Below are 16,284 nucleotides of genomic sequence, written 5' to 3'. Positions count from 1 at the left end.
GTTTGATAACTGCAAGTTTTTTTTGTTTTGTTTTTTATTGGTCCTTGACTACTCCTGATTGTACTACTTGGATGCTTACCTAAAGTGTACATTTGAAAAATTCAGATCATTTTCTTATACAATCTATCGTACAAAGTGATTGACACCTGCTTTAGTGTGTGGTTTTAATAAATAAACTGGAAATCCCGGATTATTTCCAGAACAAATTGTGCAACATTCGTGCAATACAAATGATAAAACAGTTACATGTTGAAATAGTCTACAAATAGCTAGCTTCTGCAGCGCAGCGTTCAACAGTGTGCACTATACTGAACGAAGCTGGCACAATTCCACTACTGGACGCAGCTCAGGTGAGTTCTAATCTAAACCCATCTAAGGCACACCCACAATACCCTTAGCCAATCGCTCACTTATGTTGTAAAATCTCAGTGAGAAAGCTGCTGTGATTGGTTGGCTTTGGCTGCCTGTTGAAGAGGCATGTTGGCTTTAAGGTTGCAGTGTAATTGATCTCTGGGCGCAAAGGTTGCCATGCGAGGGATTCTTAGGTACACGGCTCAGTCGCTTCCCTTTACAGTAGCATTGATAAAGGGATCTAAAAGTCCACCAAGGAAGCTCTAGCTCTATGAAAAAAGTCTTGTTCAACAGGGCATGTTTTGTAACTTTCAGATAGAAATAGGCTGTGTAGAACAGACATGCCTCTGACATGTAGAAAAAGGAACATAAGGTTATAGTACCCGGAATTCTTCAAAACAGCAACGGATCTTGTTGGGCATGGAATGCTTTTTTATGTAGAACATTTAAAAAGATTGTTGCATTAGTTGATCTTACATTACAGAAGAATAAAATATATATAATTTGGGGACAAAGTATAAAGTGTTGTCCTTTCAAAATGTGAAACCTATATGTACACAAATACTCTCAAATAAAAACAGAGAATATAAACTTTAAATTGATAGTAATTGTTCGATTTCAAACCCAAACATCTGTGTATAGATTTTTTTTTATTGTCCTAAAAATTACAGAGGACAGTGTAAGTTTGGAGATTTCAATTACATATTTGAATTATTTAATGTTAGGATTAAACAAGCAAGGCCTTTAAATACTTGGTATAAAATAAGATTTTTTTTTTACCTCAGTCAAGGTGCTGATACAGTATTATTTGATGTCTTCACATTTTGTGATGGTTTTTAAAATAATCATAAACATTTCAAATGTTATCCATTTAAAACATTTTTTAAATAACATTTAAAAAAAAATCGCTTTTCAAGAATGGATTTATGACATTCCTATCTGCACCATCTGTTAATTGAACCTGGCCTTTGGCCTCATTATCAACACAATGCAATTTATAAGAGCCTGGGAAATGTATTTAATACTAAAAATCAAGACCAGTCAGACTGAGTCCATTGGCACTTAGTAGTTTTAGGTTGGATTTGTGGCCTCAGTGGTGGTTTCCGAGGTTCTGGAATAGAGCTGAGTGCTCCTTGGTGTTCTTTTAAATAAAATAAAAACATGTAGCAATTTTTAACAAAGCCAAACTAAGGCTAAAAAATTTGCTCCTCAGAATGGAGAGAAATAAAGCTAACACCATAGACATTCATTGTCTGTTTTTTAAACAAAATAAAAAAATCCCCAAATCCCAATTAAATAATTTGTAAATATATTGTTGCATAAATACAGTCAATGCCCATGAGGATGTTTGAAAAGCAATACAAGAATGTTCGCTGCAGGTGCACCCAGGAAGGGATGGGGTCGATGGGTATAGGGTATACCCCTCACCTGAAAAGAAGGGAAAACAATCAGACCGTCCGCATGCTTCTTGGATTAACCCCACGGCTGTATTGGGGGGGGGTCACATGGTATTGAGGCAACTTGACTGAGTGGGGGGGGGGGGGGGCAGTGATAACATAACGCATTGTTGTCGATAACTGTCTGGGTACAAAACTGCCTCGGAGACATGCGTTGGATATACGTGACATTCACTATAAATGTGGAGATGCCTTACGCGCTGCACGCCATATGTCCGACAGGCATAAATGTGATTCGGCTACGCGCGATTGGAATATAAAGCGATCGCAGGTGTCTCATAATCCAAGTGTGAGAAGCTCTTGCTGAACTCCTGCTAACCACCCAATCCAATGACTAGTTGAATTATGTCATTGGGAATGGGGACACATCCCAAATGGCACTCGATATTCCCTTTATAGTGCACTAAATTTGACCAGCGGTCCATAAGGTTCCCTACAGAAAAAGGTTGCCATTTAGGATACAGGCAAACTGAATGTGATCCAAGCATATTAGATATAATGGAAGCCTTGGTATGGTTTTTCCCCACGTACTCTGTGTTTGTCAGACAAGCTTTGATTTCCCAGCTTCCTTCAGTGATGAATGAGACTTCGGGAGTGTAGTATCACCAGATCAGGCCAGAGGGAATGAGTTAAAGACTGAACATACCGCAATGGTAAACGATAATTAGCAGCTGGTGGCCATCGCCTCTGATCACCAAACATCAGCCACTATTTTCTGTTCAATTCCCAACTAACTGAATTGGGACTTTCAGCAACATCCAGCAGGGGATCAACTGCACTGCTGAAGGGCAGGCTGGTCAGTCAGGGAAGGAGTGCTTGGAGCTGGGCGTCATCTAGTTCGTTGACTGTGACGATGTGGTCCAGGTGCTGAAGGTATTTCTCCTGGTCCTGCATGAAGTGAGGGATTCTGGTCCGGCGGAGGACAGCAAAGTGCCGGAGCCTTTCCACGTCCTCAAATGACACCTGGAAGCACACAAGGAAAGTCATTGTAAGGTTGGGTTATCTTCATTATCATCATGTCAATGGAAGTTTAGGATATCTTCATTATCATCATGTCAGTGGAAGTTTAGGATATCTTCATTATCATCATGTCAGTGGAAGTTTAGGATATCTTCATTATCATCATGTCAGTGGAAGTTTAGGTTATCTTCATTATCATCATGTCAGGAGAAGGTTAGGTCTTCTTCATGTCAATGGATATTGAGGTCATCCTTATTATCATCATGTCAATGGAAGTCTATGTCATCATTATCATCATGTCAATGGCAGGTTAGGTCATCATTATCATCATGTCAATGGCAGGTTAGGTCATCATTATCATCATGTCAATGGAAGTCTAGGTCATCTTCATTATCATCATGTCAGTGGACGTCTAGGTCATCTTAATTTTCATGTCAGGAGAAGGTTAGGTCTTCTTCGTGTCAATGGAAATTGAGGACATCCTTATTATCATCATGTCAATGGAAGTCTATGTCATCATTATCATCATGTCAATGGCAGGTTAGGTCATCATTATCATCATGTCAATGGCAGGTTAGGTCATCATTATCATCATGTCAGTGGAAGTCTAGGTCAACTTCATTATCATCATGTCAGTGGACGTCTAGGTCATCATCATTATCATCACATCAATGAGAGGTTAGGTCAACTTCATTAACATCACGTCAATAGGAGGTTAGGTCAACTTCTTTATCATGTCAATGGAAGGTTAGGTCATCTTCATTATCATCATGTCAATGGAAGTCTAGGTCATCTTCATTATCATCATGTCAGTGGACGTCTAGATCATCTTCATTATCATCATGTCAATGGAAGTCTAGGTCATCTTCATTATCATCATGTCAGTGGACGTCTAGGTCATCTTCATTATCATCATGTCAGTGGTAAGTGTATATAAGCCAGTCACAAGCTCAACCAATTTTTATTTTGTAAGTTTTTCCAAAACTGCACATCCAGTCATTCCTACCAAAGACACGGTCACTCAACTGACTCAGTCAGCCACCTGGCATGTCACCCATTCAGCCTGCGGGAGTCACTAGAGCAAAAGGAGACAAGGAAGTCTCTGCTGATGATGTCCACCCCTCAGTGGGATGACACTCTGCCAATACGCCTCGACCCACGTAGCTCTAAACTTCTATCCGCCAAATCATAACAAATAAACAGGGTCCTGTATAGGACAATGGCCACTTACCTTGCCTAGCGAGGTCAACATTTTGAAGTCGATGGTACTCCGATGTCGTAGAATCCGGAGGATTCCATCCAGGTACACCTGGTCTTTACTGAAACAGCCTAATACACAAAACACAAACAGGTACACCTGGTCTTTACTGAAACAGCCTAATACACAAGACACAAACAGGTACACCTGGTCTTTACTGAAACAGCCTAATACACAAAACACAAACAGGTACACCTGGTCTTTACTGAAACAGCCTAATACACAAAACACAAACAGGTACACCTGGTCTTTACTGAAACAGCCTAATACACAAGACACAAACAGGTACACCTGGTCTTTACTGAAACAGCCTAATACACAAAACACAAACAGGTACACCTGGTCTTTACTGAAACAGCCTAATACACAAGACACAAACAGGTACACCTGGTCTTTACTGAAACAGCCTAATACACAAAACACAAACAGGTACACCTGGTCTTTCCTGAAACAGCCTAATACACAAGACACAAACAGGTACACCTGGTCTTTACTGAAACAGCCTAATACACAAAACACAAACAGGTACACCTGGTCTTTACTGAAACAGCCTAATACACAAAACACAAACAGGTACACCTGGTCTTTACTGAAACAGCCTAATACACAAAACACAAACAGGTACACCTGGTCTTTACTGAAACAGCCTAATACACAAGACACAAACAGGTACACCTGGTCTTTACTGAAACAGCCCAATACACAAAACACAAACAGGTACACCTGGTCTTTACTGAAACAGCCCAATACACAAGACACAAACAGGTACACCTGGTCTTTACTGAAACAGCCTAATACACAAAACACAAACAGGTACACCTGGTCTTTACTGAAACAGCCCAATACACAAGACACAAACAGGTACACCTGGTCTTTACTGAAACAGCCTAATACACAAGACACAAACAGGTACACCTGGTCTTTACTGAAACAGCCTAATACACAAGACACAAACAGGTACACCTGGTCTTTACTGAAACAGCCTAATACACAAAACACAAACAGGTACACCTGGTCTTTACTGAAACAGCCTAATACACAAAACACAAACAGGTACACCTGGTCTTTACTGAAACAGCCTAATACACAAAACACAAACAGGTACACCTGGTCTTTACTGAAACAGCCCAATACACAAAACACAAACAGGTACACCTGGTCTTTACTGAAACAGCCTAATACACAAAACACAAACAGGTACACCTGGTCTTTACTGAAACAGCCTAATACACGAGACACAAACACACAAAGACAACTATGTGACCAACATCCTTTCCAAAAAAGTATTGCTGTATACTGTGTGTTTGGGGTATGCATCTAAATAAGTGTTTCAATGGAGTTTCCAGACAAATTGAAAAAAGGTTGCTGCCATTGATTTTCAATTTGATTTCCCCATGAAAAAATACACTGTTTTGGTGGTCTCTGGTATATCTTCCAAAATACCAAGTGAAATTATTTAATCAGGTTTTAATCACATTTACCTGCCATATTGATGCAATTAGCTGTGGTACAGAATGTGTTCAAATAATTTGCTATATAGTTTGAATTATTGAAAATGAATTTAGTATATTATTTATGGTACATTTTTATTTTGTGTAAGCCTGGACAGGCCTCTATGATTTGAACTATATTCTAAGCAGAAATCCTTTGTCTACATTACATTCCTAATCATGAATTGCAAGTCTTATTTAAAGTGTTATGGCAACATACACAGTGACACAATTATGTTTTATCTTCAGATCAATCTGTAAAATAAAGTAATAATAACATTTATAAAAATAATAAATAATAAAAAGGCACCTCAAACATTGGCTTTGTAAAAAGTGACAGAGGATTACACGATTTGGTTGTTATAATTTATTGGCACACATTTCTTTTAAACTATTAAACAGTATATAAATTAGGAAGCCATATGAACGTCACTAATGCCTGTTGTCTGAGTTTTGCAGTAACCCCCACCTCTGACAAATGTCTGTCTCGTCTATGTGACACATGACTGCCAGTCATGAATGCTTGTTCTTTTTGTTCTCGGTTTCTATTTTTATTTATCCAAAGACAAGAACCCAGCCATACGTTTAGTGTCCAATAAAAAATATTTTTAAAGTGTCTGAATTGGGTTGTCAACACTTCGACATGTCATGGCATCTCGTCAGAATACTCGAGTGTGCACGAGATATTTCGGTTTCTTGTTTTCAAGAAATTGGCACAAATGTCTTCCGACGTGTTTTTCGCTTTGTTATTATTGGGCATTGTGAGTATATATGTCAAACATGTTTATTCAATTAGTTATATACCAACACACGCCAACCAAACACAGTCTTCCTCACCAGGTTGCGAGGTGTCGGTCTGCCCCCTCTTGGCTCTCAGGCAGTACTCCCACCTCACGGCCGGATCCTGGACGAACTGAGCGATGTGACCGAAGAGCTGGCTGAAGCTCATCCTGGAGGCGTGGTACACAGTGTAGTAGAGCAGCGCGGCGCGCCACAGGTACGGCTGTTTGCGTAGCAGCACACTGTGCAGGCTGGCCAGGCCTTCTTCCGTGGGATTGGCCGGCTTCAGGCCGTACTGCTTCCTGCCCGCCGCGGTGGACCAAGGCTGAAGGTTGTTATTCACCCCCCGAAGGTAGTGGGTTCCTGAGAGGGAGGGGGGATGAAGGATGGTGTGCGTCACGCTGGCCTTACCTGGCTTCTGCAATGCACAGGGCTTGTGAGCGCCCTTGTCCATTATAACTAACATAAATGAACACACAATAACGTAATGAATGTACATTAATGTATTAATGCAGTGTGACAGATAGAGAAGTTCCCGCATGCAGTGTTCCAGCGTGTGACCAAGGAACCTAATTCGTGCGTGGCTTAGGTTTGTCCACTGGTCCAGCACGCTGCCTCAAGAGCGTGAGCTGCAGCCATGAAGCATAAAACGGCCCAGGCTGAAGTTAAAACACGACAGAAGGTACCTATTTCGTGTCTCAGCATGCCTTCCAGCCAATGCTGACGTGCTCCCGACAGGTTGATGGTCAGGGTGGGACGACAACTCTCCACCATCATGACCGCCTGGGACAGCAGTTCCTCAGACAGACACACCACCACCTAGACAAGGCCCCAATTACTTCCTTACTACAGTCATTTATTTTCACCTTTATTTCACCAGGTAAGCCGACAGAAAACCAATGCCTCATTTGCAATGTCGACAAGGCCAAAGGCATAACAGTGCAAGACAACACTACGTTCCTTATCATCATTGTTGCCCTAATCTCGGAGAGACAAATCTACCTGTAGAATTAACACCAAAATCTTCATTGTCCTCATTAACACCCGACTTGCCATCAGGACAGACGGGCATTGCAGACATTATGGGCCAGTTTTACAGACACAGATTAAGCGTAGTCTAGGACTCAAAAAAAATAAGCTCAAAGGAGTTTTCTGTTGAACTTAATTGTTTTAGTTATAGACTAGGCTTAATCTTTGTTTGTGAAAGCGGACCCAAAAGTCATCATCATCATCATGTGTTAACACACAGACCCTCAGGTGAAGATGCACAGCGACACCCACCTCCCCCACGCAGTTCTCCTTCTGCAGATACTTGCGTGCTGAGGCCCATACTCGACTCTTGGGTAAAATTCTTCCTCCTGTCACCTCCTCAAAATTCTCATAGTTACCAAACTTCCTCAGAACACATTCCATGATCCCAACCGCCTTTACATAGAGAGAGTCAGAGATATATAAAGAAAATAAAATCATAAATGTTGTCAGAAAGAGCAATGATTTTCCTTTCATATAATCTTCCTTTCATCTAACATCTTTGCCAGACAGACTGACTTACCTGTGAGAGGAAAAGTCCTGACCCCTCCCTGTATTTCTCCAGCACAGTGCTGGGCTCGGGGGCTGAATACTCAAACTGGGGGTCATATTTATAGCTGGACAGGAAGAAGGCTTGCCTCTCCTGGTCCAGGTTAATGGGCCTGAGGGCCACGAGAAGGCAGGGGCCCCGCGGCATGGAGGGTGAGGGCAGCGCAGAGCCGCCTCCGAGCCCCCGGCCGATGTGTGGCAGGGAGGTGGCAGGCCGCATGCGCCCCCTGGTGGCCTGGAGGCTTGTGGAGGAGGTGTTGACAGTGCAGGTGCTCTCGCTTCGCCGCATCCAGCCCAATGGACCCAGGCTGGGGCTGGTGAGCGAGCGAGCAGGGGGCGAGGGGGCCGCCAAGGGACCGCCGCCGCTGCGCCATGGAGGCTGCCGTGTCCGGTGGTCCAGCGCTGGCTCAGAACCCCGGAGGCCCATTGGGGTCACGTCCAGGCTGAGGGGCCGGCGCAGAGGGGGCCTGGCTGCAGCCTTGTTTCTCGACGAGGCAGTTGCCATGGTGACGTCCCGCCGGAGAGAGACAACAGCTCCGTTGGGTGGCGAGATGGGGTGGGCGGAGTCGACGGATGAGGCAACACTGGCTCTGGGGCTACGGCAAGGGACGCCAAAGGACCCCAACATCTGAGGCTGGATCTGGGGTCCATTGTAGGAGTTGGAAACCCGCTCCCTCTTGGTGATACTGCTGGTCTTGGCACTGGGTCTGGTGTGGCTGTTTGCAGTGTTGGTGGTAGTTTTGGAAGGGTTTGGTCTTGTCTCTTCTGGTTTAGTGTAGGTCTCAGTGGTAGTTGTGGAAGTTTTGGGGGTTTTGAGATGGTCTACTCTGGTCTCTTCTGGTTTAGTGGTGATCTTAGTGGTAGTTCTGGGGGTTTGGGGAGGGTCTAGTCTGGTCTCTTCTGGTTTAGTGGTAGTTGTGGAGGTTCTGGGGGTTTGGGGAGGGTCTTGTCTGGTCTCTTCTGGTTTACTGGTAGTTGTGGAGGTTCTGGGGGTTTGGGGAGGATCTAGTCTGGTCTCTTCTGGGTTAGTGGTGGTCTTACTGGAAGTTGTGAGGGTTCTGGGAATTTGGGGAGGGTCTAGTCTGGTTAGTTCTGGACTGTTGTTGATAGTTTCTGTAGGCTCTGCTCTGATGTCTTCTGTTCTAGTTCTTGTGGTAATTATGTTTGTTTTGGAAGATCCTAGTGTGGTGTCGTCAGATGTAGTGGTGTTTTTGTGAGGTTCTGGTTTGGTCTCTGAAAGGTCTCTAGCACTGCTGCTTCCCCCAGCCCCCTTGCCATCTGTCCGATCCATGCAGTCCTCACCCGGGTCCAAAACCATCCCTGCGACAACTGCTCTGCGGTTGCCTGTCCTACCACGCCCGACTGCAACCAAAAGAGGGTGCTTGTCAATAAAAACCTGACACAGGTTTAGATACAGAATTATTAGCATCCTTAGTAGTGGAGCCAAAACCAATGTCAAAAAGAAATTACACACATTACTTTGTTTAACACTAATAATAGAGGTGAGACCTGACATGGGGCTGAACCTGATTCAGGTCTGAAAAGTGAGTCCCTGGGTCTGGTTACTTTTGATTGTAATTGGATCCCTGGTGTATGGAACTGGAGCTCATTGACGATTATCACATGTTAAGCAAATCATTTCTTTGTTTGTACAAATAAATACAGTATAGCTATACGTTAAGTTGAGGTTTTTGGGGTTATGGTTAAGTTAAGGGTTAGGGAAGACACAGTTTTGAATAGGAATAACTTTCTCCTGACCTCACAAGCATAAATTCCTGAAAAGTGTGTCTGTATTTGCATGTGTATGTGTGTGTATTTGTGGGATGGAAGAAGAATGTTCTGACTGTTCTATTGTGTCACTGAACCAGCTTTTGGTCTGTCACAAAATTAGTTGTTATAACTTTATATCTGTCTTTTATGTAGTCCGTGCCACAACTTCTACTGGATTACTGGGACCCAGTACTGGCCAAGTGGCCTTCTGGTCGAGAGCAAGCCAATTCTTCTGGAGTGGAGCAAGCCACTACCTTCACGTGCAAGATGGAACTAAGAAATTCAGACATGCTAAATGGTGTATCTTTCAACGAATTTGCAAGTCAGACATTTTCTAATTTAGCTTTCTGGGACAATGCATTTTCGGGGGTCTGAACGCGTTCTGATCCTCCCATATGTGTAACTTGTATTCATTTCAAAGAAGAACAAAGATCCTAACAAAATAGATGGGTAGCCTATGTAGAGGTTATTTAAACAAGCCAAACTCCAATTTTGCAGTATATATGCAGCAGAAATTCAATATTCATTTGGACCACTAAATTATACTGAAAATAATAGGACTGGAAAACACCGCGCTATGGCATTGCAAATGGTTATAATGGCATGAATGTCAACAGTCATAATCATCAATAATTTCTATTTATTAACAAAAAAATATAATTACACAAATAAACAACAGGTTTTTATTCACATGTCGTTTTCTTCTGATTTAATCTCCAAAATCTGATAAGAAATCGAGGCGGAGCGAAGCAAGACAAAAACCAAAACTACATACTGATCACAATTAAAAATATTCTACCTTGCAGCGTATCCCGAGGGTTGGAGCTCAATTCAGGTTAGAATGATTTAATTCATGACGCCTAGCTCATGCTTGTGTTCTCCGGGATGAGGCGGAAATGTTTCCGATGGAGCCCGGTTGAAAAGGCTCTTGTAGTAGCCTTTTAGCTATGGCATAGCGGGACTGGGCCGGTGAGGCAGGCGAGAAATAACGGACTGTGTTGGAAGATATGACGCGATGGTACAGCTGATGAGCAAGCCAGCCCGCCATGCGCAGTGCGCGTCACTACACTCCGTCCTTACGCACAGCGTCGCAACTGGGAGGAGCACGCACGTTCTAAGTTCCACAGGTTCTGCCAGTCGCAAGTTTCAGACGAGGCTCTAGAACAGATCTGTCCCCGGTAGCTACCAGTGTTTATACGTTAAAACTGTCCCCAGGTATCCACTGTTCCTGAAATATAACTCCATTCTACTACGTGTATAACAGCAACCTATCACTATGTCAGACAGTGTTCCCCACCTGTTTCAAAAAGTCCATAATTGTTCCTGTGCCAAAAAAGCAAAAAGTCCTCTGCATGAATGACTACAGCCCTGTAGCACTCACACCAATCATCATGAAGGGCTTTGAGCGGCTAGTTAAAACACATCAACAGACTCCATGCCTGCAACACTTGACCCGCTACAGTTTGCCTAAAGACCAAACAGATCCACAGAGGACGCCATCGCTCCACTCTGCACTCTCTCATCTGGACAAAAGTAACACATATGTGAGAATACTGTTCATTGACTATAGCTCAGCCTTCAACACCATTGTGCCCCACAAGCTAGCGGTTAAGCTCAGGGATCTGGATCTCGACCCCTCTATGTGCAGATGGATCCTGAACTTCCTGATGGGCAGACCCCAGGTGGTGTGGATGGGCAACACCACCTCCTCACTGACTCTCAGTACTGGCTCCCCCCAGGGGTGTGTGTTGAGCCTGCTCCTGCACTCTCGCTTCACCCACGACTGCCTGGCAACCCACGTCTCCAACACCATTGTTAAGTTTGCTGACGACACCACCATCATAGGCTTGAGTCAGCCTATAGAGACGAGGTAAGGTCACCGACTTCGTGGTATCAGGATAACAACCTCCAGCTCAATATCAGCAAAACGAAGGAGATTGTTGACAACAGGAAGCAGTGGCGGGGAGACCACGCCCCCATACACATCAATGGGTCTGCAGTAGAGAGAGTTCACAACATCAGGTTCCTTGGTGTCAACATCAGCGATGACTTGACCTGGTCTCATCACTCTAACATCTTGGTGAAGGAGGCCAGGAAACGGCTATTCTTCCTACGCCGATTAAGGAGATTTGACATGGATTCCAGGATACTCACCAACTTCTACAGATGCACTATCGAGAGTATCCTGTCACAAGGTCTGACCTGCCATCCCTGCAAGATCTCTACACAGAGAGGTGTAGGAGGAGGAGCAAACGGATCATTCCAGATCCCAGCCACCCATGCCACGGACTGTTTACCAAGCTGCTGTTAGTCAGAAGGTACAGGAGTATTCAGTCCAAAACTAACAGGCTACGGGACAGCTTTTTTCCACAGACTGTAAGGCTGCTCAACTCGGGAACCCTTGTTCCCTTCTATCCATAGTCCATGCACACCTGTTACCTTATGTCATGCACACCTGTCACTTTTACATTGCATATATAGTTGTGTTGAGAACATGATTCTGGGGTGTCCCATACCCCCTCATTCATACAAAAGCCTAATTGAGGGGTATGTCATTTCACATTGTATAGCATATGCCATTTAGGCTTCAGAACTACAGTACCATATAAGGGGAGATGGGGTTCCGGGAAATAAATATCACTAAATATCAAATAGTTTTAGATTAGATTAAACTTTATTGTTATTGAACAAGCACAAGTACAGAACAATGAAATGCAGTTTCTAAGAGTGTTTATCAAAAACTCTGACAGAAATGTAGCTATTATCAGTTATGGGGCCATAATAATTGGTGAAGGTGTTAAAGACCGGACTATAGCTGCTGTCAATATCCAATCACTACGCACCCATGCCATATTTGGAAGGGTGCGTTATGCTACTCAAGCCCATGCTGCAGCAATACATGGGCCCCAGAGCCCACGGCCGAGACCGCTGGGACACCCTAGTCTATCTGGGAGCCATTTTAACAGACATCAAAATGACACATTTTTCAAATATATTACATTAAACACACCCGGTAAAAACAGAAACACCATTTGTCAAGTCCCTGTACATGAAACACAATAACCACAACTCTGACTCTTTCGCTGATATAGAGCACACACAGAAGTATTACTGGTGCCCAGCAGATAGCCAGGATCACAAGACAAATCCAGAAGAAAATGACCTAACAAAGGAATTAATTTACACATACAGTACCAAAATGGTATGTATTGTAATGTACATGCAGGGCCCAGCTGTTAAAGAGACTCTTGGTCTCAGTCTGGGTTTCCTGTTGAAATAGAGGTATAAAGAGAAAACAATAATACAGCTTATGCAAACATTCACAAGTCACCATTACAACAAATGCACACAATCATGGAGACATTTGGGAACTTATTCCCTGTACAATGAGAATATAACATAAAGTTCATAGTACATCCCTTGGGTAGTTGTAACAGCTCACACAACACGGGAAGCTTTTGGAATAACAAAGTTGTACCACAATGGTAATAGCATATTATTTGGCCCCTGACTGTTTCTTTTTGTATGTCTCATAACGCTTCAACCACTTCTTCGTCTGCTCCTCTTCTTGATCAAGGCAAAATATTTTATTAGCCTTTATTTTAACCCTGCAACAGAAACACAACAGAGCTTTAGAATAAATATCTTCCGGTAAATTCTGAACATAAAAACACACAAGAGAAAGAACAGGACTTTGGCGTGGCGACAGTTGCTTTTTAAAATTGGACTATAAAACTGGTTACATCCACAAATGTTATGTGGTGAAAAAACAATTCTTGCATTGTCGTACGGTGTATGTTTACTGACGTCAGTTTACTTACTGTAATGCTTTCAGGGAGCAGTTTGTAGGGCTCTCAGAAATGGACACCACAGCCAAAATAGGGACCATGTTGGGGTAGTAGTATTTGCAGCAAGTCTGCAACTTCATCTCAATGTTCTCGGGAGCTGGATAAATACAAGGTTCATGCACTCCAGTCAACTGAGTACATCCTGCATCACATTTAGACGTGTATTTCAATCCCTTGTCCAAAACCTGAGCCTAGCATTTACCTTAATATAAACCTAGAAATCCCAAATCCCTTGTCCTAAACCTAACACTTACCTTAACCCTAACCTCAAAGACTGAACCTATATCTCTAACCCTAAACTAAATCTCAATAATCTAACCTTAATGTGATGTGTCAACTTATCCTAGCCCTAGCCCTACACCTAACCCTAAACCTAACCTGTACCTCAAAGCAACCCCATTTCAAATACTATTCACAGTTGAAGGTTTTTCCCTAAACCTTACATCTAAGCAGGAACTCAGTGTTCCTATTGTTGGGACCAGCCCAAAAACCTTGTGGGGAATTATGTTCACCACATGTACACATAGACCTCGATCACACACATACACAGACTTACCAGCATGGATCATAAGGAAGGAGCAGAGCATTCCCATGAGTAGCAGAGGAGTCAGGTTCTTCATGGTTCAGAGGAGGAGATGTTGAGGCTTGTGTTGTATTGAATGCTGAAATGCTCTCTGAAGCTCTGGAGTGCTGAAGGTCTGAGCAGTGGCCGGTCTTCTCTGGTCTCTGATGCTGGAGGACTAGTAAATAATCTTGTCTGTTGTTCCGGTCTGGTCTCTGATGCTGCAGGACTAGATGATGCTCTGGTTTGTTCTAGTCGTGCTCTGTGTCTGAGGTCTGATATGAGCTGTCTTTTATGGAGGTGAGCCCACACATCAGACCCATTAGATGTCCCAGGGAATTCAACCGTCAGATCCTTTTCATTCTAACTATCTTTCTAAGAATCTTAATACCATCGTCAGTTCCTCTATTCTCTGTATTGCTGCTTCCCCACACAGTCTCCAGAACTGCTACTTCCTACAATGTGCAGAACGGCCTGTTGACGATGCTTACATCGTCCCACAAAATGTTAAATACCAACAAAGTTGATTTACCTCTGATAAAATTAACAAACACGATTAAAAATGTAAAGCTACTCTGTTCAGGACGAGCAGAGTGAGGGCTGAGCTAAGCTGAAGGGGAAAGGTCATTGCTAAAGAGGCTGGCTGTTCACAGAGCTGTGTCCAAGCACATTAATAGAGAGGCGAAGGGAAGGAAAAGTGTACAGAAAAAGTGTACACCCTGGAGAGGATTGTGAAACAGAACCCATTCAAAAATTTGGGGGAGAGTCACAAAGAGTGGACAGCAGCTGGAGTCAGTGCTTCAAGAACCACCACGCACATACCTATGCTAGACATGGGTTTCAGCTGTCGCATTCCTTGTGTCAAGCCACTCTTGAACAAGACACAGCGTCAGAAGCGTCTCGCCTGGGCTAAAGACAAAAAGGACTGGACTGTTGCTGAGTGGTCCAAAGTTATGTTCTCTGATGAAAGTAAATTTTGCATTTCCTTTGGAAATCAAGGTCCCAGAGTCTGGAGGAAGAGAGGAGAGGCACAGAATCCACGTTGCTTGAAGTCCAGTGTAAAGTTTCCACAGTCAGTGATGGTTTGGGTTGCCATGTCATCTGCTGGTGTTGGTCCACTGTGTTTTCTGAGGTCCAAGGTCAATGCAGCCGTCTACCAGGAAGCTTTAGAGCACTTCATGCTTCCTGCTGCTGACCAACTTTATGGAGATGCAGATTTCATTTTCCAACAGGACTTGGCACCTTCGCACAGTGCCAAAGCTACCAGTACCTGGTTTAAGGACCATGGTATCCCTGTTCTTAATTGGCCAGCAAACTCGCCTGACCTTAACCCTATAGAAAATCTATGGGGTATTGTCAAGAGGAAGATGCCATACGCCAGACCCAACAATGCAGAAGAGCTGAAGGCCACTATCAGAGCAACCTGAGCTCTCATAACACCGAAGCAGTGCCACAGACTGATCGACTCCATGCCACACCGCATTGCTGCAGTAATTCAGGCAAAAGGAGCCCCAACTAAGTATTGAGTGCTGTACATGCTCATACATTTCATGTTCATACTTTTCAGTTGGCCAACATTTCTAAAAATTATTTAATGATATTCTAATTATATGACCAGCACCTGTAGATCCGTTTGAAAGGAGCCAGTTGTTGACTTACGTATTATGACTTAATATGGACTTTTTGACTGGGGTTAACGAGTCAACTAAAAATCGTCCAAACAGATTCATACACAGTACATTTATCACTGAATTATTCATTGTAATAGCATCAGCACTAGGCAGTGTTAATTTAACCCTGAAATGTGTGGACCACATTGACACTATCAGTGAGAATTTCTGAGAACTTCCTGTGCATAGGAAAAAAACACAATCTAGAAAGATTTAACATTTGTACAGGTTAAATGTTTAAGCATCCTAAAATGTAACAATGACAGCACGAAGGAATCTGTTACCAGTTGTTATTTAATTCACTGATGATTTCTATATACATTTTATTAACTTTCTGTGGATACAGTAAAACATATATAGTTTTCAGAGATTGTTTGATACACAAACTTAGGGAAGGGTTAGTATTCACAAATTACTTGATCTTTTCAATGATGGAGCCCACTGAACTATCAATGCTATGGCAACTTTTTATAACCTTCCCCAATTCCATCTCCTGGGTCTACAGAGAATTCCTATGAGTTCTTGGCTTGGTTTTGGATCTGACATGAACTGTGAAGTGT

At 43.1% G+C, this 16,284-nt stretch overlaps 1 protein-coding gene across 1 annotated transcript; it reads right to left on the bottom strand.

Annotated features, from left to right (window-relative positions):
• Window positions 1–49: 49 nt before the first annotated feature.
• On the bottom strand, window positions 50–10,680 carry LOC105008393 (uncharacterized protein KIAA0895-like). Its single transcript, XM_034297409.1, has 7 exons — window positions 10,444–10,680; window positions 7,849–9,236; window positions 7,578–7,721; window positions 6,983–7,115; window positions 6,354–6,659; window positions 4,000–4,097; window positions 50–2,771 (listed from the first exon to the last, which is right to left on the bottom strand). The coding sequence occupies exons 2-7, from the start codon at window positions 9,190–9,192 to the stop codon at window positions 2,610–2,612; spliced, it is 2,187 nt and encodes a 728-aa protein (XP_034153300.1). The 5' UTR covers window positions 9,193–9,236; window positions 10,444–10,680; the 3' UTR covers window positions 50–2,609.
• Window positions 10,681–16,284: the final 5,604 nt, after the last annotated feature.

This window comes from Esox lucius, chromosome 2 (genome assembly GCF_011004845.1).
Source record: "Esox lucius isolate fEsoLuc1 chromosome 2, fEsoLuc1.pri, whole genome shotgun sequence".
Classification (NCBI taxonomy): Eukaryota; Metazoa; Chordata; class Actinopteri; order Esociformes; family Esocidae; genus Esox; species Esox lucius.
Note: the sequence above shows the minus strand (reverse complement) of the source record. Positions and strands in the feature narration are given on the sequence as shown.